Source organism: Trichechus manatus, unplaced genomic scaffold, assembly GCF_000243295.1.
Source record: "Trichechus manatus latirostris isolate Lorelei unplaced genomic scaffold, TriManLat1.0 scaffold00213, whole genome shotgun sequence".
In the NCBI taxonomy this organism is placed as follows: domain Eukaryota; kingdom Metazoa; phylum Chordata; class Mammalia; order Sirenia; family Trichechidae; genus Trichechus; species Trichechus manatus.
The window spans coordinates 2,339,653-2,363,751 of record NW_004444149.1 but is presented as its reverse complement, the minus strand read 5'-3'; the positions used below and the strand labels follow the sequence as shown (position 1 = coordinate 2,363,751).

At 48.3% G+C, this 24,099-nt stretch overlaps 1 protein-coding gene across 2 annotated transcripts in view; it reads right to left on the bottom strand.

The window, feature by feature from the left end:
* The window catches only part of KCNN3 (potassium calcium-activated channel subfamily N member 3), a 186,662-nt gene that overhangs the window by 9,706 nt on the left and 152,857 nt on the right, over positions 1 to 24,099 (bottom strand). The window contains exons 4-8 of one of the 2 annotated variants that reach the window (XM_004388555.2): positions 23,436 to 23,480; positions 20,418 to 20,559; positions 13,205 to 13,315; positions 1,813 to 1,940; positions 309 to 378 (exon numbers count right to left, since the gene is read on the bottom strand). In XM_004388555.2, coding sequence (XP_004388612.1) covers positions 309 to 378; positions 1,813 to 1,940; positions 13,205 to 13,315; positions 20,418 to 20,559; positions 23,436 to 23,480 — 496 coding nt within the window. The remainder of the gene's footprint in view (positions 1 to 308; positions 379 to 1,812; positions 1,941 to 13,204; positions 13,316 to 20,417; positions 20,560 to 23,435; positions 23,481 to 24,099) is intronic. The other variant, XM_004388556.1, reaches the window with a different exon arrangement.

Here is a 24,099-nt window from a genome sequence, read left to right as displayed (position 1 = left end):
TCATTCTTAGAAGTCCCTCGATGCCCAGCTGATAAAACAGCACACTAAAATGATTCATAGGTCAGCTAATTAATCCCAAGCCAAGGCAAACCTGAGCTATTTGACTTAAGAAATCAGTGCCAGGTTTTAAAAGACAAGACACACGAGTAGATGGCAAATGTCAAGAACCTGAACCTAGATTATTTTTTAACCAAAGAGGAATGGTCCTTTCTTGCGTGAACACAGCCAGATCTTCACAGCCGCAGCTGAGAAATCTACACGCCAGTATCTGAGAACTCTTTAGGGCATCTTCTGATTCTGCCACTCACCTTGGAAAGGTCCACCAGGGTGTTGGCTTGGTCGTTCAGCTTCCTCTGCTCCATCTTGACGCTCCTTAGCCTGTGGAAAGTCATGACAGTTATCCTGCAAGTGCATGGGAAGGTTTCACCCAACTAGCAGTGTCTACACCCACATCAGTTTATCTCATTTGGGAATCCACAGTGGAGACCCTGAACATGGGTAACAATGGGCTGGAATCAAAGGCTTGTCAAGTCCCCCAGAAAGCAAACTCTTATCTCCACGCGTGCCTGGCCTCTGTCATGTTACTTTCCTCAGTCTCCTCAGATCATTTCCCTCCTCCTACACCTTTGCCTTTGGAAACCCTGGTGGCGCAGTGGTTAAGAGCTACGGTTGCTAACCAAAAGGTCGGCAGTTCGAATCCACCTGGTGCTCCTTGGAAATCCCATGGGGCAGTTCTACTCTGTCGTACAGGGTCACTATGAGGTCAGAATCGACTCGATGGCAGTGGGTTTTATGCCTTTGCCTAAGGGGTCCGTGAGTAGTGCAAATGCTTAAGCATTCAACTGCTAACTGAAAGGTTGGCGGTTCAAACCCACCGAGCAACTCTGTGGAAGAAAGACCTGGTGAGCTGCTCCCATGAAGATTACAACCCAGAAAACCCTATGGGGCAGTCCTACTCTGTCCTATAGGATCGCTGTGAATCGGAATTGACTTGATGGTACAAACGACCACAAACTTTATACATAGCCCTGATCACAGCTTATCCTGCTATGGGTTGGGGTGTGTGTGTGTGTGTGTGTGTGTGTGTGAAGAATGTGCGTGCCTTCTAGGTTTTACTCCCGTTTTTACCTTCCTCAGCATCCTGCCCGATGCCTGGCACACGGCAGATAACACCAGGTGAGTCAACAGACTGCTCTGTCCCGGACAGAGGTAGAGAAAAATGTAGAACAAAATTCTAACTCACAAAAAAGACCAGACTTACTGGCCTGACAGAGACTGGAGAAACCCTGAGAGTATGGCCCCCGGACACCCTTTTAGCTCAGTAATGAAGTCACTCCCGAGGTTCACCCTTTGGCCAAAGATTAGACAGACCCATGAAACAAAACTAGACTAAAGGGGCACATCAGCCCAGGGGCAAGGGCGAGAAGGCAGGAGGGGACAGGAAAGCTGGTAATGGGGAACCCAAGGTCAAGAAGGGAGAGTGTTGACATGTCATGGGGTTGGTAACCCACACCATAAAACAATATGTATACTAACTGTTTAATGAGAAACCATTTGTTCTGTAAACCTTCGTCTAAAGTACAATAAAAAAAAATTTTTAAAAAAACCTGAGAACTAAATTTCTGTGTTTTAAAGTCAAACACAAAAAACAGACTGCTCTGGGTCTGGGGCGCCACCCCCCAGTGTCTGTTGAGTGGAAGCGAGCGGGGCTCTGCTGTGCCTCCCGAGTCTATCAGAAGATGCCGATAGAGCCATGGGGTCCCCGCGCTCCTGCTGTGGTCAGCTGGCGGCTAAGCTCCTTGGCGTACTCACTGGTGGATGGCTTGGAGGAACTTCCTCTGGTGTTTCCTGACTTTGGCATGATCGATCTTCTTCAGCAGCTTTGTGTGTTTGTAGATCAGCCAGGTTTCCCGCAGCACATTGGCTGCTGCATTTTTGATCTAAGGAGAAAGAAAAAAAGCAGGCTACTCTCACATTAATTTTGCTCGGTTCACATACTATGTTTTCCGTTTGCTGATACATGCTACCTTAAAAGGGAACGATTCTACAGTGATCTCTTCATCAAAATCGTGAACTCTTAGAAAAGATGATGAAAATTCATCTCTTCCGGTCCTGTACTGGACACAGCAGACTGGAGCTTGAAGGTGAGGGGTGTTTCTTACTTCTTTCTTAATTATTTCGGTACTTCCTCTTGACTGCTGTGGCTGATGCTATATTTAGACAGGCCCCATTACCAGGGCCTGGAGGCCTGGGGCACTCTTGGAATAAACATATATATATATGTGTGTCACTGCTGCCCCCGCCTGCAGAGGTCTATGCTCTACCTGAGATTTCGTTTAGGGCACGTGGTACATTTCTTGGATTCAAAGAGTAAACAGATTTCCTATCAGCTGGAAATTTTCAAAGTCCTTTTTGAAGAAATGTCTTTCCCACTGAATGGAACTATAGGTATCAACAAGTCGATAGTTTGCTTTCCCAAATGGCCAAAAGCATGTAGTTGGCGATTGTTCGTGTAAATACAATTGGAATAAAACGGAAATAATTTCAAAGCAACATTTGAAAATCAGGGAAGAGATGAGATGCGAAAAACGAGAGCCGTCTCTTTCCCAGGGCTGGCTCTCGGCTGTGCGAGGCAACTACGTTTCCACATACAACGCTGTGATCGGTTGACATGGAAACCACCGATAAGACTCGGCTCACGGCTGAGCTGAGACATATCAATGGCATCCAGATGGCAGAGGACGAAGTTTTAATGCAAACACAGACATCTTCAGCAATTAGCAACAAGAGCAAGAGGAAACATTGCACATTAAGCACAAACTAAACACATTTTTGATGAACCGTTCCCATTTCTGTTAGCCATGCAAAGTGGTACAAGTCCACAGGCCCAGGGCCTGGAAGTGAGTAGGCCGGTCTCGTAGAAATCAGGTTACTAGCCAAAAAGGATTTTAATAAAACTGGAAGGTACAGACCTGCTTCTTCAGACTGACATCAACAGATGGGACGTTGTTAAAAAAACTGAGACATGTGGGAAGGCCTAGGAAACATTGTTTTGCAGGCTGATAACTTTCGTGTGTGTACGTTTTAAAAATTTATTACCAAGGCTGGATTACATTTTTCATTGGCGCTGAAGTGATATTTTTAAAAGAACAGCTAAGTCTTCTCAGAAATGTCTAAGTGACATAAATATTGCTTTTTTGTTCAGTAAAAATCCACTGTGAAATGGTTTCAAGTGATTTAATTGCCCACCTCAGGTACTTTCTTGTCTGAGAGGAAGCAGGTGGTGGTGGGTGGAAGCTGGAAATTGTGGGTGTCCTGGTGAGGAGGGGGAAGATGGAGGAGGCAGGGGAGGGGGTGGGCTCTGGGGCTCTGCGGTGGGGCCAACGTGGACAGTGGCCCTCCTGACAGAAGAGCGTCACTGAAGGGAAGACTTTTTGTCTGCACAGCGCATGCTCCTGTTGTCCTTTTGTAGAGAGAGGGAGGCAATTGGACGTGTGATTCCTTTAGTTTTTCAGGTGCTTACCAGTTGTCACTGATTCAATTCAGACTCATGGTGACCTCGTGTGTCAGTGCAGAACTGTGCTCCATAGGGTTTTCAATGGCTGACTTTTCTGGAAGTAGATCACCAGGCCTTTCTTCTCAGGCACTTCTGGGTTGACTCGAACCGCCAACGTTTTGGTTAGCAGCTGAGCATGTTAACCATTTGCACCATCCAGATACTTAGCCTCCAAGAAAAGTCTCAAAGAAAAACAGGAGAAAAAAGCCCTGCCCCAGCATTTACTATGATCGGCAGAGCTTGGAGACATGAGTCTGCTCTTTGGAATGCTGATGGAGCCATGAAATTCAAAGCTGATGGGCCTTTGACAATTGTTTCTGCGTTGACAATTGTTTCTTTGAAATTGGAAAGGCTGCAATCAACTCCTTGTTCCACCAGTTATTAAGGAGTTCAGGAGCAAAGGCTTATTTATCTATAAAAACCAGTCGCCATGGAGTCAGTTCTGACTCATGGTGACCCCATGTGTGTCAGAGTAGAACTGTGCTCCATAGGGTTTTCAATAGCTGTGCTCTTTCGGAAGTGGATCAACCAGGGCTTTCTTCCCAGGAGCCTCTGGGTGGACTTGAACCTCCAATCTTTGGGTTAGAGGCTGATCGTGTTAAGTGTTTGCACCACCCAGGGACTCCTTCAATTGTCTCTGTCTATGTTCTTGTTGTGTGCTGTCGAGCTGATTCTGACTCACAGTGACCATACAGGACAGAGTAGAACTGCCCCGTAGGGTTTCCCAGACTATAATCTTTATGAGAGTAGATCGCCAGGTCTTTTCTCCCATGGAGCCAGTGGTGGGTTCGAACCTCCGGCCCTTTGGTTGGCAGTTGGGCACTTAATCATTGAGTCATCAGAGCTCCTTTTAATTGTCTGTAAGGTGGGACAAATTAATCCTTACCTAAAGAGTTGCTGTGAGGTCCAAGTGAGGCAAGGATGACGGGGTTGCTGCTGCGGAGGCCAATGGCGAAGCTTTACAAGCACCAGACACAGTTCTGAACTCTTCATATGTATCAATTTATTTAATCTCCAGGACAACCCCTTAGGCGGGTACTCGGAGTCAGAATCGACTCGACAGCAGCGGGTTTGGTTTTGGTTAGTATTATCCCAGAAGCCCTGGTGGTGCAGTGGTTAAGCGCTTGGCTACTAACCGAAAGGTTGGTGGTTCGAACCCATCAGCCGCCCTGAGGGAGAAAAATGTGGCCGTCTGCTTCCATAAAGATTACAGCCTAGGAAACTCTATGGGGCGGTTCTACTCTGTCCTTAGGATCGCTATGAGTCCGAATCAACTCGAAGGCGATGGGTTTGGTTTGGGGTTGAGTATTATCCCCATTTTACAGATGAAGAAATCAAGGCACAGACCAAAACCACAAAGCTGTAAATGGTAAACTGAGTCAGTGTGGATGTCAGTGCTTTATAAGGTATAAAGTACCGTACAGCTATTAGTTATTCTCATCTATCCCAAACCCTCCTATTTTAAACATGAAGCAACACCTTTGCAGACAGGATGTGAGGGCCAGAATCACGCAGCTAGCTAATGGCAAAATCAAAGCAACGGCCAGGTCCAAGCAGAGCGTACGGTCTTCATGGGGTCTGAAGGCAGGACCTGACTAGAGTTCATCTCTACGTAAACAAAATGATTTCCTGTTTTCCAGCAACAAGGAATTGGAAAGAACATTTGAATGTTTTTTAAATGATCATAGCCCTGACTGAGCAATGTGACAGGACAGGAAGTCCATGTCCTGCGCTTAAATTCAGCTCCAACGTGAGGCTGGAACCACAGCGTGGCCTGGGGAGCTGAGAGAGGCAGTCACATTGTCTTTATGGGGTGGAATGGGGGGCCCCTTCGTGTTTGAGAAAGTGATGTTAAATGTAAGGCCTGGTGCTGACTCTAAAATAATTGCCAGCAAACAGCCTAGCACAAAGCTAAGTAGATCAATTATCTGCAAGAGAAAAAGAAATAGGCTTTTAACTGCACTGTGCTTTGCCAGGTTGAGAGTAAACGCTATTGTGACCATGGTCTCTCTCCAATCCACCTGGCTGACTGCTGTGAGCATCTATGGGGTGGAGGACAGATGAGGCTGTGTGCCCTTCCTGGGATTAGCTAAACTCTGCAGGGATCCCAAGCTGACCTGGGTACCCTCTGAACTCTTTCGATGGGCAGGGGCACTGGGCCAGAAGATGCTCCCTAGGAGAGGGGGTGGGGTAAGTTTGGGATGGAAGCTGCAGACTGGAAGGAATGAGTGTTATGGACTGAATTATGTCCTCAAAACTATGTGTTGTAAATCCTAACCTCTATGCCTGTGGTTACAATCCCATCTGGGAATGGGCTGTCTTTGTCATGTTAATAAGGCAGTTTAAGGCTTATCCTGAGTCAGTCTCTTTTGAGATATAAAAGAGATTAAAGAAGTGAGCCCCCAAAAGGCACATTGTATTGGGCAAATCTGCTGCAAAAGACCTCTTTAAAGTGTTAAAAAGCAAAGATGTCCCTTTGACGACTAAGCTGCGCCTGACCCACGCCATGGTGTTTTCAGTCGCCTCGTATGCATGCAAAAGCTGGACAATGAATAAGGAAGACTGAAAAAGAATTGATGCCTTTGAATTATTGTTTTGGCGAAGAATATTGAATATACCATGGACTGCCAGAAGAATGAACAAATCCATCTTGGAAGAAGTACAGCCGGAATGCTCCTTAGAAGCAAGGATGACAAGAATTTGTCTCACATACTTTGGACATGTTATCAGGAGGGACCAGTCCCTGGAGAAGGACATCATGCTTGATAAAGTAGAGGGTGAGCGAAAAAGAGGAAGACCCTCAACGAGATGGACTGACACAGTGGCTGCAGCAGTGGGCTCAAGCATAACAAAGATCATGAGGATGGTGCAGGACCCGGCAGTGTTTTGTTCAGTTGTACACAAGGTCACTATGAGTCGGAACAGACTCGACAGCACCTAACAACAACAACAGCAATAAATAAACAAGTGAGCAGAGAGAACCGAAATGGGGGAAGAAGGTGCCAAGCCACATGCCGATTGCCCAGGAGCAGAAGCTCAGAGACAAGGACCTTCCTCCAGAGCCGACAGAGAGAGAAAGTCGTCCCCTAGAGCCAGCGCTCTGAATTCGGACTTCTAGCCTCCTAAATGAGAAAATAAGCTTCTGTTTGTTAAAGCCACTCCCTTGTGGTATTTCTGTTATAGCAGCGCTAGATACTAAGACAGTGAGCAAGGTTGACCTTGATTGAATGGGTTTGGGGATGGTTAGGAAAGGATCATTTATGCATGGAAAGCTAGCTGTCCTGTCTCCAAAGCCACTAAATATACCAAAACCTGATACCATCGAGTTGATTCTAACTATAGCGAGCCTGTAGGATGGAGTTGAACTGCCCCATAGGGTTTCCAAGGATCAGCTGGTCGAGTCGAACTGCTGACCTTTTTTGGTTAGCAGCCAAGCTCTTAACCACTGTGCCACTAGGCAGATAGTTTTCTGTGGATCCATAAATTCTCTAAAAAAAAAAAAAAAATGTCCACTTTCACTCGGATGGGGGCCAGAGAATGGACTCAATGACCTACATATTTTAGAAAAGGGCTCTAAGATTAACGGGCCTGGGCAAGTAAGTCATCTAAGATCTTGCAAATAATAATGACAGCTAACATTTACCAAGTGCTTACTCTGTGCTAAATACTTGATGTGTGCACTGTCTCGTTAACCCTCAGACAAGCCTCCCGGTAGATGGAATTATCACCGGTTTACTGAGCCTCTCTCAGACTCAATTTCCTTATTCATTCATTCAAAAAGCAGCGGGTGGGCACCTACAATGGGTCAGACACTGTTCCAGGAAGTGAGGCTCCTGCAATGAACAAGCAGATTATGTTCCTGCCCTCATGGAATGTCCAATCTGCAGACGAGACAGTATGCAGTTGGTAACAGAGTTATCAGGCAGTAAGTGCTTCAAAGAAAACTAAAGCAGGACACAGGGCTAGAAAGTGAAGCAGGTGCTGTTTGTCTGCGAAAAGGCAATCGCTGTGATGAGTCCATGAAAATAACACTTCAAGTGCTGGCACAGGAGCCTGGCCGTAGTACGCGTCAACACGTGGTGGTTTGATTAACACCCCCGCCCCGTAAAGGCCAGCTTCTTTCCCTCCTCCCCCCACCAACAAAAGAAAACACACAACACAATACATACATCGGCTCCTGTGAGCTCTTAGCCCTATGCCATGCCGATGGCTTGTTCTGGCCACTCTGCAATGGCGGCCCACCACTCCATTTTGCAGAGCAGCTGTCAGCTGCAGGGTTGTGGTCCCTGGGTGGCACAATTGGTTAAGCGTTCGACTGCTAACCGGAAGGTTGGTGGTTGGAACCCACCCGGAGACACGGCAGAAGGTCTGGTGATCTGCTTCTGAAAAGTCACACACTTGAAAACCCTAGGGAGCAGTTCTGCTCTGCACACATGGGGTCGCCATGAGTTGGAATCGATTTGATGGCAACTGGTTTGGTGTGGTTTAGTGTGTGTGTGTGTGTGTGTGTGTGTGTGTGTGTTGGCTAGTTTGGGGTTAAACTGGCTTTTTTCTCCAACAGGCCTGGGACCCTAACTATCATTTTAGTTTGAGTTTGAAGGAACGGACCTCCTGGAAAGCACACTGGGCTGTGGCTGGAGAGCTGCTTGTCAGCCTGAAAATGAGCCCAGAGGCTGTGGCCAGGGCCCAGGTAGCTGCATTCAGCCTGGGGCCCAGCCTTACCCCTCCTGGGGCCTGAGTTTTCTCATCTGAGTTGGACTGGTCCATCCCTACGGGTCCTTCCAGCTCTAAAGCTCAATGCTCCTATGGCTATTGTTAAAGAAAAATTGCACCAAACCTGTCTGGGATAGAACCTTGGGGGTGACATAATTTACGATGGCCTCCTGGGGAGAATTAGCATCCCTGGTAAACGCTCAGTGGATAAGCTGATAAACTTTAAAGAGATTAGGACGTGCTCATGGGAATCCACTCACCTCCCAATCTGTTAGTAGTCTAAGGTCCTTTAGGCAGACGTTCTGCATCCGGCGTAACAATGACTACCATTGTCTTTTCCTATAAAATGCCCCTACCAAGCATGATGGAGTTCCTGTATGGCACAGATGGTTAAGCGTTCAACTGCTAACTGAAAAGTTGCTGGTTTGAATCTACCCGGAGGTGCCTTGGAAGCCAGGCCTGGCGATCTGCTTCTGAAAGGGCCCAGGCATTGAAAGCCCTACGGAGCACAGTTCTATTCTGTATACATGGGGTCACCATGAGTTAGAATCACCCTGATGCTAACTGTAACTAAGCATGAATCTTTGAATTTGTCTACTGGGGGAAGTTTTTTTCTTCCCCCCAGAAAGATTGTGCTAAAACTTTGACATATGCCCCTAATTAAACAAAACTTTTGTTTAGCACTGTTAAGTAGGTACTGGGGAGCTGCTTAAGGTTTTCAAGCAGGGCAGCGATATGTTCAGAGCTGAGCTCTGGAGTCTAAGGAGATCCTTGGGCAAGCAAAGGTCAGCATGACTGGGGCAGGGGAGGCCAAAGTGAGCAGAGGAGGCAGAAAGCTGTTGTGATGGAGCAAAATGGAGAAGCTGGTGGCATTAAGTCTGGTGGAGCAGAAGCCTGGAGAGGCGGACATCTGGGAAGAGCCATGGCAAGGCCGAACCAGCCTCTAAGACTGCTCGGACCCCTGCGGGGTCCAAGGCAGAGAGGAGTCAGAGATGGTGCTAAGTGTTCAGGCCTGGAGACTGGAAGATGCGTGACGTCATTAGCAGACCAGGGACGTCAAGGGAAGGAACCAGTTTGGGGAAGACCTGGGGTTGGTGTTGGTCTTTGTGGTTGACTTCATGGGGAAATGTGCTCGGAGGAGGTATTTGGGACAAGAATCCATCACGACAAGGATAAGGTGACAATCCTCAGTCAGTTGTACACACCGCGATGCTGTTAGAAGGTACCGCAGACTGTGGTTTGATGTGAGAGTAGGCGTGCCAAACGGAACGTCTCCTGTCCGTGGACCGCCTAAACCAGTGGGCAGCCTACCTTGCCTTCTGGAAAGGAGAGACGCTGTCTGAGGCCCGGGATCACCTGTGACGTGTTTGGAGCCTAGCACAGGGGTGGTGCCCAGGCAGTGACCTCTGTGACGGGTGTTAATTACATAAAACAGCAAAATGGGGACTTGGAGCATTGAGTGGGAGACAAGATGGGGATCCACTACCTTTTTTACTGTCTCTCTGGGTTTCATTTACACATACATTAGCTAGTAGCCCAGAGGTGAGCAAAATACATTATAATTATAGAAAAACAATGGCAGAGATGCGTGGCAAAGTCAGCGTGGGACGATCTGATCGCATTAAAGACAGAAATGACGCTGCCACCAAGCTTGACAAGCTACCCAAGAAAAACAAGAAAGGCCATGGGGTTCAGGAGAATCCGAAACAGAGTTCTTACCCTGTGTTGTCAAACCCTGCCCACCACCCTGCCCCCCACAACCAAATCAATAAAAATAGTGCTGGCTCGAGTGGTAAAGACTGGGCTGAAGCTGTCACGGCAAGACAGGCAGGATGAATAAATACTGGAGCATTTTCAGCATTTCTGTGATTAATAGGTTTCAATAACTCCATTTACTGAGGTGTTTCGAGAATAAAGGTTTCATGTACTTGTACTGTTAAAGGTCTCATGTCCCTGTTTTTCTGTTTTATGTAACTGAGCGGTTGCTTTTATCTGGTCACTTGACTAATTGTCCACTCCTGAGAGGTTTGCAATTACGCCACAACTGGCTCCTTCTACGATTAGATTAAGGTCGCCGAGTGGCACAAATTATCTGTGCTTGACTACTAACCGAAAGGTTGGCAGTTCGAAACCACCCAGCAGCACTGTGGGAGACAGGCCTGGTGATCTACTTCTGTAAGGTCACAGCCGTCGAAAACCCTATGGAGTGCAGTTCAGCTCTGACACACTTGGGGTCACCATGAGTTGGAATGGACTAGACGGCAATGTCATTGTTTGGAGTCCCTTGGTGGTACAAACGGTGGAGTGCTCAACTACTAGCCAAATGACTAGTGGTTCAAACCCACCCAGAGGCACCTCAGAAGACAGGCCTGGCAATCCCCTTCTGAAAAGTCACGGCCTTGAAAACCCTGTGGAGCAGTCCCACTCTGCACACAGCTGGTCTCTATGAGTCAGAATCAACTTAATGGCAACTGACAACAACAACGATTAGATCTTTCTCTGAGAATCCACTGAGTTCTTATGAATCTCCCCAGCTTAGCATCTCTTTGACCCATGAGCCACTCCAGCTGGATTGACTGGGCCATTTGAAGAGGACAGAGGATACAGTAGGCATCCCCAGGGGAAGAAAAGTGGACTCCTCTTGGGGGCAGGTCAGAGTGAGCTAAGACCACAGTAGGCTAAGCATGCATTCGGTTTCACTTCAATAACGTTATGTGAAAGGACCTTTGGAGGTTCCAGTATGGCGGGTTTGAAAACCTTCTCTTTGTGAGCACAAAAGGTATCCCTTTTTCATTTTTCATTTCTCTGGGACATTAAAAGGACATTTCAACAGATTTAAGTGGTCTCAGGTAAGTGAGATGTTATTCGGTTAAAAAGGAACCTTGTCCTCGTGGACGCACAATACATCCTGATTGATTTGATTTTCAGTCTTACTTTTCGAAAAGTTTAAGTGGACTCGAGGAGGATTTTGGAGAATTATTTGTGAAAGATTGAAATTAGCAACCACAATCTCATCTTCTTCTACAATTATGTTGCAGAAAATGGCTTATTTTCCTGGCATGGAAGGGAGCTGGCTTTCCTTTGCTTTATTTTCCTGCCGGTGTCTGATTTACTGAGTGAAAAATGGAGAGGACAAAGGAATAACATGAAATACAAAGTATATACTTGGTTTAAAAAAGCAAACCAGAATAAGCAGACAGAGGGCAAGTGTTCTTGCTCTAGGCAAACAGCTTCTGAGACGGTTCTAGAGGTGCAACCATCTCTCCCCGCATGCTCACAAGTAGTTGATTGAGTCACTAAATTGTTTCAGGATAATAGATGCAAATCTATTTGCATTTAGGTGTTCCAATCACTTTTATAATTTCCTTAATACCGAGCACGGCATTCCCGTCTACACTGGGGTGGAGGGGGGACTGGAGGAGAGAGGCCAGGTGACAGGGCTTCGCGTGAAACCGGGGCTGGTGTTACCCACGGATTCAGCCTCCAATCTCTGCAATCTTGCTGCTACAAATCATGTTTTCTTTTGTACAGCTGATAGCTTAGGGCCATCATGTACCTCGTAAGACCATTTGTACGTCAACAACACAAGAATATTTGCCTGTACGCTTCCTTTTAAACATCTGTGGAGACTCTTTAAAGAACTCAGTAAATGTAATCAGAGACTGAACAATCAAACACCATAAATAATTCTGCCAGGAAACTGGAGAGGCCTTGGCAACTGCATCTTCTCCCACCGCCTTCCCCGAGAGCTCGAGGCACTCTGTTACTCTCCCTCTGTTTGCTCTCCCTTCCTGCCTTTGTCTCTGTTCCCAGCACATTTTTTACTGCTCTGCAACATTTATCACCGAGCATTTTATTTAGCTTTCGAAAAACCAAATCAAATTTGGTTGCTCATGTATCTCCTAACCCACTTCAGTCCTAAATGAGGAAGATATGTCTTGGAGGCTGAGACCCCCAACCCAGGGTTCTTGGAGGCTAAGACCCCCGGCCAAGGGTTCTTGGAGGCTAAGACCCCCAGCCCAGGGTTGCAATTCTCTCTCGTTTCAAAGAAGGGATTTTTGCAGCAAATCATATTACTGACCTTCATGCAGCCTGCAGCTCTAAAGAATTTTCCATAAAAGCTGTCATTAAATAAACAGCTCCTGGCCTGCTCATTTGGCCTGCTGTTATCCTGGAAGGCTTGCTTCTGTCTCTTCTAAATGGGCCTTTTCTTCTCTGACAATTCAGTGGGGTGTCGGACTTTTTGCCGCTAAATGAGCTTCCCATCCCTGCTTATTTTCAGTGTTTCATCCTCCTTAACCACTAGTATAAGGGTACAAGTGAGAAACGTTACCCGGAAAACTTTTTAGGGGGAAATTGGATGATGATGTTTTGATGATCAACATTATTTCGGAATGTAGGCTCTACTGGAATGATCGTTTTTAAGGATTTTTTAAAAAGGATTGGATTTAGATTCATTTCCAATATTGCTTCTAAGACTCTCTACTGTTTTCCTTCTAATGAGAACATGAAAATATCTGAGCATAAACAAAAAGTTCGCCTCATGCTGGGTGACTTGTTCGGTACCAGTAGGCAATGGGGCGAGTGAAAAGACCGTTGCACCCACTTCGGGAGGCTGTTTGCATGTGTCTGGGGCTCCTTCAGCACTCCACTTAAAGGCATGGCCCTAACCTGTATCATGTGACTGTTTTCTTTCTGACTGGCTTCTACTTTGGTCTTAAAACCCAAAAACCCAACCCACTGCCGTTGAGTCGATTCTAACTCATAGCAACCATATAGGACAGAGTAGAACTGCCCCATAGGGTTTCCAAGGAGCAGCTGGCGGATTTGAACTGCCAACCTTTTGGTTAGCAGCCAAGCTCTTAACTACGGCGCCACCAGGGCTCCACTTCGATCTTGAGCCCCGTATTAGGACGTGGACACATGGTGTTTTACCCGTTTGGTGAGCTGAGTGTCCATCATGAAGTTGTGAACGTGCTTCTCTGCTTTGGTGAGTTCCAGCTTTCGGGCCACCACAGCCACCACAAGAGCAGTGCAGCCCGCACCCTGTGGGGGGAGAGCAAGAGGGCCAGAGGGGAGAGAGCACGTCATTAAGAGGCAAAGCCCAGGCGAAAGCCCCAGTGAGCCCCGTGTCCACTGCGGGTGTTTCCTGGGAGTGGGATGGGGACGTGAGCTCTCTGGCTGGTCAAGACCAAACCATGAAAGCTGTTGGGGCCCTGATTCCCCCACCCTCCTGCAATGCCTACTGGCTTGTCCTCCACAGCTGACCTCTGGAGACTGAGTCTACCTAGAACTCGGCAGTGTTTAATGCACTGGGATAATAGGTGGAGGCTGAGGCTTTGGGTAAGCTAAAACAGATAATCCCCAGGTCAGCTGCCAGGCCGTGCAGTGTAATGGATGACAGAGAGTCCACACACACCTGCCCTTTCTCCTTCATGCATGTCCCAACCCCACTGCCAGATCCAGAACATCGGGCCCAGGAAGAAGGAACCAAACAAAAACACCAAAAATCCGTTGCCTTCAAGTTGATTCCAACTCATGGCAACCCCACGCGTTACAGAGTAGAACTGCTCCATAGGGTTTCCTTGGCTCTTCCGTGACGCCACTGGGTAGATTCAAACCACCAATCTGTTGGTTAGTAGTCAAGTGCAAACCATTTGCACCACCCAGGGGCCTTAGGGTGAAAGAAGGTCCTGCATAAACTAGAGTATAGAGGGGCACCTGCTGGCGGTTGAGAGTTTTCCTGGATATAATCCAATGAAGAAGCGATACGCTTTCCCCAAAGGTGGTTTTCAAGAAGGAACACTTGGAAGCTTGCATGGACATGTGCCCTTGGTGACTATGCTTGCTGCTACAGCTGGGTCTTTTTACCTGACGGTCTGTGCTATGACTCAGCATGAGGAATCAGTTCTTTCATGCTTTCCTTGGAAGATTCGTGCATTCACCATCATGCAGAGATTTTAGACAACAACACTTCTGCCTACAGCCAGGATTTTAAGTGAACACGCAGAAGACCCTCAGGATTTTCCAGAAGAGTATTGCTCTTCTGCTCAGGTGGGTCCATCCAAGGGCGCACTCGGGTGGGGCGAGTAAAAGAAGCAGGTTTTCACGAGTCTCCAGAATGGCGGGACTCGCTCTCTCCCAATTTCTTGGCCACGTGCTAGACTGTCTGGAAAATGATCTAGGAAGGGAAAGTGGCACTTTCCAATGTTCTCTGGATGAGTTTTAAATGCTGTCCTCTGTGCTTCTCAATTGGCCTGTGTGCACTTGGGGGAGGTGAGAGAATCACTCTTCCCCCAATTCGTTTTCAGTCAATGAAAGTCAGCCCACCTTCTCCCCCAGTTCTCACAAGGTCATTAGAGGCCCTCACCCACTGCCTGCAGTCTTGACCCCTGGCTTCCCTGACCCCCACTCATGGAAACAGATGACAAGCTTATTAAAGCCAACAGCCTGTTCCTCTAGCTGCCACGGTAATTACAGTTCCTTCAGAGCCCCGTTTGGCAGCGTGAGGTCTCAGGATTTAAGCAATCCATCAGCACTATTTTGGGCTCCTCAGGTCTTACAGAATGTGCAAGAAACAGAAAATAACATTTTCCAAAGCTACTGCCGTCTACAACTGTGAGTCGGAATCGTCTCGATGACGATGTGTTTGGTTTTTGGATTGGCCATCTACAACAGAGTTGGGAGGTACACATATGGGCAGATCAGCCCCCTACTCTCTCCTTTATAATTGTTTCCTTTCCCACAGATGCCAGAGGCTGGTCTGAATAGTTTCGGGCCTGGCTGAAGTTGACAATGCTTTCCCTAGCTGTTCATACGTGTTCTCACTAAAAAATTCTAATGTTCTTCAGTATGTTCGGACAGCCACCCCTTTCTAGCATAATAAAGTGAAAAGAACTGAGTCTGTTGCAGATTTTCCTCTTCTGACCTCATTTTCCTCCCCTGTTCAAGGATGGCTGTGTTTTCTGGGCATCTGTGACTTGCAGGAGACTCTGTGCCCAATTTTCAAAGGAGATGGGCAGTTGGACAGCCTGGTCTGTAGCTGTAATCCATTTAGCCAGGTCTCCAGAAGCAAAACGTACAGGAAAGATGTGTGTTCCCTTTCCTCTCAGTCATACCAAGTATAATTCGTCTCCTTTCTATGGAGTTCCAAGAGATCCTTGGGCTGGAAGCCCAAAAGGGGGATATATCAGTGTGTTAATAATGGAACATCAGATGGAGAGGGGTCTCCCCAGGTTCGAGTCTCCCTTATCTCCTTGGGGCCAGGCAAAACTTTGCTTCAGTCATCCCTGAAAGCTGGCAACAGAATAAGCCTGAAGAGGTAGTCTCCTCTGCTCACCTAGCCGCTTTGGGAATTTAATCAAAATAATCAGTCATCCACCATCCTGAATTTCCAGGGTCTGGAGGAAGTATTCCATGGTTCTTGCCATGGTTCACAGTCTAGCAGCTCAATATAGGGGCTTCTAATTGGAAATGGAACCCTGGTGGTGCAGTGGTTAAGGCCTCGGCTGCTAATCAAAAGGTCGGCAGTTCGAACCCACCAGCCGCTCCGTGGGAGAACGATGTGACAGTCTGCTTCCATAAAGATTTACAGCCTTGGAAGCCCTATGAGGCAGGTCTACTCTGTCCTACAGGGTTGCTATGAGTTGGCATTGACTTGACAGCAGCGAGGTTTTTTTTTTTTAATTGGAAATGAGAGTGTTTTAACTAAGGAACTATCTGTCTTACATGATTACGATAAATTTCTGCATGGAGGCAGGAGGACGGACTATAAGACATTTCGCAGTTTGAATTTACAGATGGCAAAATTCCCTTGTGGGTATTTCTTTGGAGGATGCTGGGCTCTTAACCTCTAATTCCAACTTGAATAGATAGCAGTGGGTACGCTCAGCTTTATTTTTTTTTAGAAAATCCATCGACCGGATGTAATTAGGAAAGTCACCGATAATGAAGCCTAACCTGGTCATTTCCGTTAAAAGACAACTCGGTGAGCATGCAGTCGGACACCAGCAGCCTTCAGAAGGTGGCGGGCAGGGTGCTGAAATCAAGGTAGCTGGTGCTCTCCAGACTGCACTTGTGTGTGTGTGTGTGTGTGTGTGTGTGTGTGTGTGTGTGTGTGACTGAGAATGGGGGTAGGGAACAAGTTGTACTGAACCCTCAACAGCATGGGACAGAGCAGGGGAAGTGCGAAGGAGGAAGCTGAGGAAGAAGAAAAAAGATGAGCTGATGGAATTGCAAGAGGAAGGAAGGAAGGACAAGGAATCTAAGATTTGAGTCAGAAGTTAATGGTCAATTTTGGCTTTTTAGAGGAAACAGGACGTATCAAGGGACCCCCGTCTCCCCCTGCCATGTTCTTCTTTTAAGTCATATAATGGCCCCCTGTGGCCCTTTTGGGGTGATGAGTTTATCAGTCCGATGGCCTATGTTAGCAGCCCGGAAACACCTGTGTGATGTGACCTTGATGCAGGTTGGTTTTAAGGCACAAACTGCCAGGGGCCTGGCTAATTTTGGCAAGTGAGAGAGCTCATGCCGTTCCAGTGCGGAATCTTAGAAATGGCTAGTGGGCAGAGGGGGCATGTGAGGAGAGGATGCAGGGGGGGACAGAAGAGGGAAACAGCTGCTGGTAAGACTTCCACGGGGTCAGAGCGTGGAGCAAATCCATGACTCAGATGTGCCAAGTCCTGAATCACAGTTGACACCAACTGGATTCCCTGGGCCTTCTCTGCCCAACTCCAATTTCTATGGGGCGTGGGGTGGAGAATAGGATCCGCCTCTGATGAGGTCATAGTTTCCAAGGTATATGGGTGAGCAGGAAGTGCCAGAGTGAGCAGAGAAAGGAATGGTTGGGAGGGGTGAGCGTGCCTAACTCATCTATAGCCTTGGACCCAAATCAGAGGCCCAGACTCCTCCACACTGCGCCTCCCACTCCTTGTTTCCAGGAGACATTTTCCAGCTGGAAAACCTTAGAAGCTGGAAAAACAAGCATCCCAAGGGGAAAAGTATGAGGTGTTCTTAACTGAAAGAAACATAAAGTAAAATAAAACAGAAACGAAAATGACAAATGGAGGAGGGAAGCCTGGAGGATCTACAGTTGGATTCTGTTCTTCAGCAGATTCCATGTAACAACGAAAATAACATCAATTGGTTTGAAACCAAGGTGTTCGGACAGAAGCTCGTCTTCTAAAACTGACATTAAGCAGATGTCTTGCTGAGCCCTCTTTTTCCCTCTTTCCCAAACGACTCAATCTGCGCTACCTTTACTTTCATTTACTTCCTCATCACTGTTCTTTTGCTGTTCAAAGAGGTACCTCTCATGAAGCCTTTTGGGGAAAGCTCAGACACCCTAGCAGGCATCCTGCCAACTTTTGTCTATTCATCCGTAACTCGGGAAGGTTCACACAGTGAGTCTGGCTCTAGAATGGGGCTAATTGAAATGGAGTTACTACCAAAAGGGCGTAGGGGCGCCCGGGATCTACCAGATGCCTGCAGAACCCAATGGCCAGCAAAGGCACCTCTTTTGGTTTTGTTGTTTTTTCCAATTCTGGGTATTAAATATGGACAGCTTTTCCTCTACAGCACTGTGTAACTGTTATCGTGAGAATTCTTTATGGAAAGAACGTATCTGCTATCTCAGCTTTTGTGGGTGAAATCTCTCCAAGACGCCTGGTCTGTGCCAGTAATGTCAAGTTGTTCAGACAATTATACACCCTGCTTAATGGTTGATAATTACACCGTTACTGGGATTGCCAAGAGAAAACAATGATTAAGAGTATTTACAGCCCGCACACAAATCCTTCCTTTCCCTTCCCAAGCAGGCCTTGCCTTGGCCTCGGTGGTATCCATGGTAACCAGCCAGGAAGCCCTACCTTTAGTCAAGGCGCTGGCAATAATAATCAGGAGATATACATAGTGTTGGGAGGATGGGGGCAGGGGAAGGCAGGGAGTCTCAGCAACGAGAAACCCTTGAAAGGAGTGACTCAGCTAAATAAGTCACATGTGTTAGAAAAATGCCACCAAGGGCTCCTCTCTGTGGCTAATCCCAGAGTGAGACAAGTGACTTTAATTTGGGTAAAATCGCTGACAATGAAGAGAGAAACGCGCCCTGTTCCTCTACATAGAAAGGCGTATATTTATGCAGCGGGCTTTGGTGCAGAAAGAGAAAATGAAAGGTCTCTGCTGTGTTTTTTTTTTTTTTGATTGAAGGTAGGTATCAGTTCCTACGCATCTGTTTGTTCTTTCCACTTTGATCTTTGCTTTCTCCACAAGGAACAAAACACTCCCTCCCAAAGGGCTGCTGCAGACCCAAGCAACAACAGAGGGCTGAGCCTGCCGGAGGCCACACCCCGAGGCTCAGGGGTCCTTTTGGCTTTGCCAGAGCAGGAGCCAGAAGAGGCAGGAGATTCAGGGAACCAGGGAAGTGGCTGAAATAGGGCTGTTTTTTTGGATGCGGCACAGCTCCACGCTGAGAGGAAGAAGGGCTGGTATTTAAAAATAAAAGACTCCCAGCAGGGCGCATTCACCTATAGGCAGCCCTGCTCTGAGCCTGCCCCCTCCCTACCCCAAGGATGGTTCTGGAGCACAAAGCCCAGCCCCAGGAGTGGCTCTGAGGACACAGGAGAGCGTTGGCTGTGGGGTGGCATTTCATAGCTTCCTGGTAGGAAGACTCTTTCCTTGGTTTCCAGGTGACAGCTGGAGCTGTGCCAGACAGACTCCTACTAACTGATGGGAGAGGTGTTTATTCTAAAGCCCTCTGCTTCCCCGTGAGGTATCCTAAACTCCAGGCTAAGCCTTTGGCCATTAACTGCCGCTTCAGGGTCTGCTGCTAACGAGGGTCTGCCCTGGATTTTAGTCTACACCCCATGGGATCTAACTCTGACCCTGGAGGAAGATCAGCGGCTCTCCCTTTCCGTTTGCAAAAATGAGTCATTTTCCTTTTAGAAGGAGGATTTTCTGTTCTCCTGGAGAAATGGGCGTGATGAAGGAAACCCAAGGAAGTGCCAAAAGGGAGGACTTGCACAGAAACACTATGGGGGTGCAGAGAGAGGGCTGCCCTGGGGAGAGCTGGTGTCCAACCACAGAGACCCAGAACATTCCACAAACACGCCCCCACTGCTAGCCCTCATGGTACCCAGGCCCACCAGCTCTGGGTTCCAGGATTCTAGAAGGAGGCCCAGAGCAGTGCCTGCCTGTCCTGGACCTAAAGGGCTGCATGGCCAGGGGAGACCTTCATCAGCCTGAAGGGACGGCGCTGCTGAGAGCCTGGGGACACTGAGGAGTCCGCCCACAGTGACGGCCTGTGCGGCCCCTCATGGTTGGCAGAGCTTTTCGCAGGAGGCGTTTCACTTGGTCCTCTCACGAGCCAGTGAGGAAGGCCAGGCAGGAGACACTGAGGTCCCGCAGCTTCAGTGCCTTGCCAGGGTCTATAGGGAGCGGCAGCAGAGGGGACTGAGACCCCATGCCCCTCCCATCCACCGCTCTGCAATGGCAATGTAACGGCAAAAGTGCGAGCCTCTGCGTGCGTGCGTGCGTGCGTGCGTGCGTGCGTGTGTGTGTGTGTGCGTGTGTGTGTGTGTGTGTGTGTGTGTGTGTGTGTGTGACAGGTGGGGGAGCTGACGGCTGGGGAAGTCAAGAGCGGCCCCAGGGCCAGGGAGCCAAGTCAGACCCAAACCAGCCCAGGACTCCGGCCTCTTAAGGCCTGCCCAGTGCTTATACCGGCCTCTGGCCTCCGTGAGCTCCAGCTAAATGCCTTGACCAGGAAATGGTGCTGGGGAGAGGGTGGGAGGGACGGAGCAGGCAGGGGGACAGTGAGGGGCAACCCCTGATGCTCGTTGGGGGTGAGCAAACTGGGTAGCCTGGGCCGCGGAGGGGTGGGACGGGGAGGGCCCCACCCTCGCTAGCCTCAGCCCATTTTTGTCAGGTCGCATGGAGGTCCTTAACCGTCACGAACAGGGCCTTATTAGTACCTTAGCGAAGCAAACTAAAAAGTGAGAACCGGTTGCGGATTTCACATTTGCCTTTGGAAGTGCAGGGACGCGCATGCAGGCCTGTTAACTAGCAACCACCACCCCCCGCCCCGAGAGAAGGCACCTCTGTGTTTACAAGAAAGGGCTTTGCTGTGGGCAGGGTGACGGGCCCAGTGGGTACTCACCATGATGCCCGTGAGGAGACAGACACCTTTCCCACAGTATGTGTGGGGCACCATGTCCCCATAACCAATAGAAAGGAACGTGATAGAGATGAGCCACATGGCACCCAGAAAGTTACTAGTCACATCCTGCTGGTCATGGTACCTGCCAAGGTGAACACAGGCATTAGTAGACGGAATGGCCATTTCCGGGAGGAGAGGCTGTAGACAAACCTGGAGGGGGGGAAGGAAACGAGAGAGTTGGCTGAGAAGGATCCAGCAGTGGTGGGGGCACGGATCTCTTTAGGCTGTTGAAAGGGCCCCAGCTGTGCCCCTCTGCGTCCCCCTCTCCCGCCCCCTACCATAAGCTTGGTTCCAGAGGTAAAACGTCGTGACTTGCGCCGTATTGTAGACATCCTTTTGATGTTGATAAAATAGCTTTGGATGAAATCATGCAGTAATAAAATTTGAAATTTCCCTTCTAAGCTGACAGTCTAAACGTATGTGGATGTGATTAATCTGAAATCACAAAACGCCAAACAGGGAAAATGTCAAAAGAAATCACCAAACACATTTAGCAATTTCCTGTAAGGAAGTCGATGAATCCAAAGATGGCATCTCCCCGGGGGGTCTGCAGGGAGGCTGCCGTGGCACCGGGCTCTCCGGTGCTGCTTCCTGGGGAGGCTCTGGGGTCCCCGCCGAGGGATGGCCTCCCCTTCTGAGCTGGATGGGGCTCCCGGTTGCCCCCCTCTGGAGGAATCAGCTGGAAACATGTCATCACCCTCCCCTCTGCCGGGATGTCATTCCACCTCACCCCTCTCCTCCCTCCATCCCCAAACACAGGGCCCCTGTGTGCCAGGCTCTGTGCCAAGCACTGAAATACAGAAGCGAGCAGGGCACAGCCTCTGCCGTCAGGGCCTCTCAGCCCAGGGGAGGTGTCTGTTGAGGATGCAGACATCTGCAGGAGGGTGCAATCAGTGGATGGACGAAGCACCAGGGGACAAAGAAAGGAGGGCACGAACTTGACCCCCATGCAAGGTTGGCCAGAAGAGACATCACAGAGGAATAAGATCAGGGGAGAGGGCGTTCCAGGTCGGGAGAACTGCCTTCTGAAAGCCCAGCACTGGCCCCAAGGTACAGCAGATGTGCCTGGCCGCAGCCTGAGGCAGGAGGGCAGGCAAAGGGGTCAGATTCTGGAAGACCTTGACTTCTTGGATAAGAAGTTTGGGTTTGGTCTTAGAGGCCTTGAGAGCCATTCTAGGGTCTTGAGCAGAGGCATGACAAGATGGTATGGCTTGCTGGGAAGAGTGGACTGCAGGTGGTAAGCAGGATGTAGGGAAAGATGGAGCACAGAGATAGGGTAGCCAGGCAGGAAGCAAGTGTGCAAAGCCAGGTAGGAGGCGGCAGGCGGCAGCCTTCACCGTGCACCTGAGCCCAGCCTAGCAGATCCCAGTCAGCATCACTGGGCTGTCCAGCCCCTTCTTGAGGCCTCTCCCAGCAACCAGAGGAGCGAGGTATTAGCCTTTTTTGTAGCTGTCTTCACAAGGGCATGAGTGTCTGGCATTCCAGCTGGACGTCTGAAGCATAGACATCTCCTCCCCAAAGCCCTGCTGGTCAGGTGGCCTCACCTACCTGCCTACTGGCCTCTCTTGCTGCCTAGCATCTTGCTACCCTGAGGGCCCCCTGGTGGCTGCTTGCTCCAGTTGGCCTTGTTTCCGAAGAGCTGGGCCCCGCCCGCTCCTCTGGCCATACTGTGAGTAGGATGGGCTGGTGGCACCCAACTCTGGTCCCCAGGGTGCCGAATGGGGAGACTTAAAGGTGGCCCCACGCAACAAGCCAGCAACACATAAATAGAGGCTGTAGAGTCAGAGCCACGGTCTCAGTTAATCAAAAATGTATTTCCCAGAAGAGACAAGTCTTGAGTCAGGTTTGACCATGATGAGGTGGAAGCAGGCTGATAGTGAGGAGGTGAGCAGCTAGTCTTAGACTTGGCTTGCCTGGGTTCAAGTCCCAGCTCCGTAACTTTCCGTGGCTGTGGGCAAGTGACTTAACCTCTCTGTAACTCAGTTTCCTGATCTGCTGATGGGAGAATTAAGTAAAATAATTCACAAGCAGTACTAGCATGGTGCTTGGCCCAGAGTAAGTGCTCATAAAACATTAGCAGCAATTGTCGCTGTTGAGAGGAGGCAGGTGTTATCAGTCTGGGAGACAAAATACAGAAACATACCGGGGCAGAGATTTACAAGTGGAGAGAGGAGAGGGGGCCCGAAGGGCGAGTGATGAGGTGTTCAGGAAGCTATCTCCAAATTAGGGCTGAAGAACTATTTGATACAGGGACGAAGGGAGTCTGCTCTAAGTTCTTGGGCAAAGAAGGGGCATGAGACACTTGGTATTTGAGAATGATTCTTCTAGCAGCTACATGCAAGACTGGTTAAAGAGGGTCGGCCCCAGACAGGGAGAACTGCTAGGTTTGCAAGAGCCCAAAGAGAAGCCAAGAAGAGCTTTGAACGCTGAACCATGGGGTTTGGATTTAATTTGAAGCCCGTCTTCTGTGTGCATTATTAGCTTTGCTGTGCACATGGGTCTCCACAATCCTCCCTTCCTTGCAAACTATGAGGTTTGAACGAGTGCTCCCTGACTGCCCAGTTGCCCACAGGACCATGGATCATCCTGTTCATATGTGGATGGACTCCAAGGCAAAGAGATTAGAGATCAAAGTGGCATTAAGTATAAAACAACAGATAATCTGTCTCTATTTTTAAAGTCGATACTGGCTTTATTGTTTTATTTTTTCCCCTAAATTCCCTTTATGTTCTTGTGGGTGTCTTTCTCATTCAGCATATAAAATCCCATTGGTGCTAATTGTGTGTGCTGAGGAGAGGAGCAGCAGCTGTTGAGGATGTCATTCATTCATCATTTGTCACGCTGCAATGACCTCCCCTCTGGAGGGGGCTATACGGGATGCCCAGATGAATGGACCGGGACCCTGCTCTCCAGTGGCTTGGAGTATCGTCATGGAGATAAGATACACATGCAACTCACCAAGCAGGAAGTGATGAGCGCGAAAGCCAGGCTGGTGATTCAGGGCTGTGGGAGTGGAGAGGAGGGAGAAATTGTTTCCAAACCTATTCACAATTTTAGAGTGGTTTACACATTTCACAAATTCACATACTAATCTCGTGCTATTTTTTGCAACAGATCATTTTTTGGGGGGGGAATAGTTCCATGTTTTTCTCTAAGGGCTGAGGAGAAGAAGTTGTAGTTTGCCTTTGAGCTGATGAGGGTAGTTATTCTAGTTATTAATTAATCTTCAAGAGTACGGGCTTTTCTTTTTACTTTTTAATATTATGATATAAACGATAGATGTAGAAGCCTATATGACTGGGTAAAATGGTGGATTAAACATGCACACCACTATGCTCTTTCCTCAAATCCCTGAACAATTAAAGGTTTTTAGTCTTCCACTTTCAAAAATAAGCAGACACGCAGGGATTCCCAGACCTTTGAGGAAAGACTCTAACATCAAAGACACAGACCAAATGTGTCACTAAAACAAAGAAAAAGTACTTTGGATCAAACACAGACAATGCAGAGAGAAGAACATTTGAAAAAACATCCTATAATTAATGTCTTGAGAAATAAAATAAGATATGGCATCCATGAAACAAGAACGGAATGCTATATAAAAAAAAAAAAAAAAAAAAAA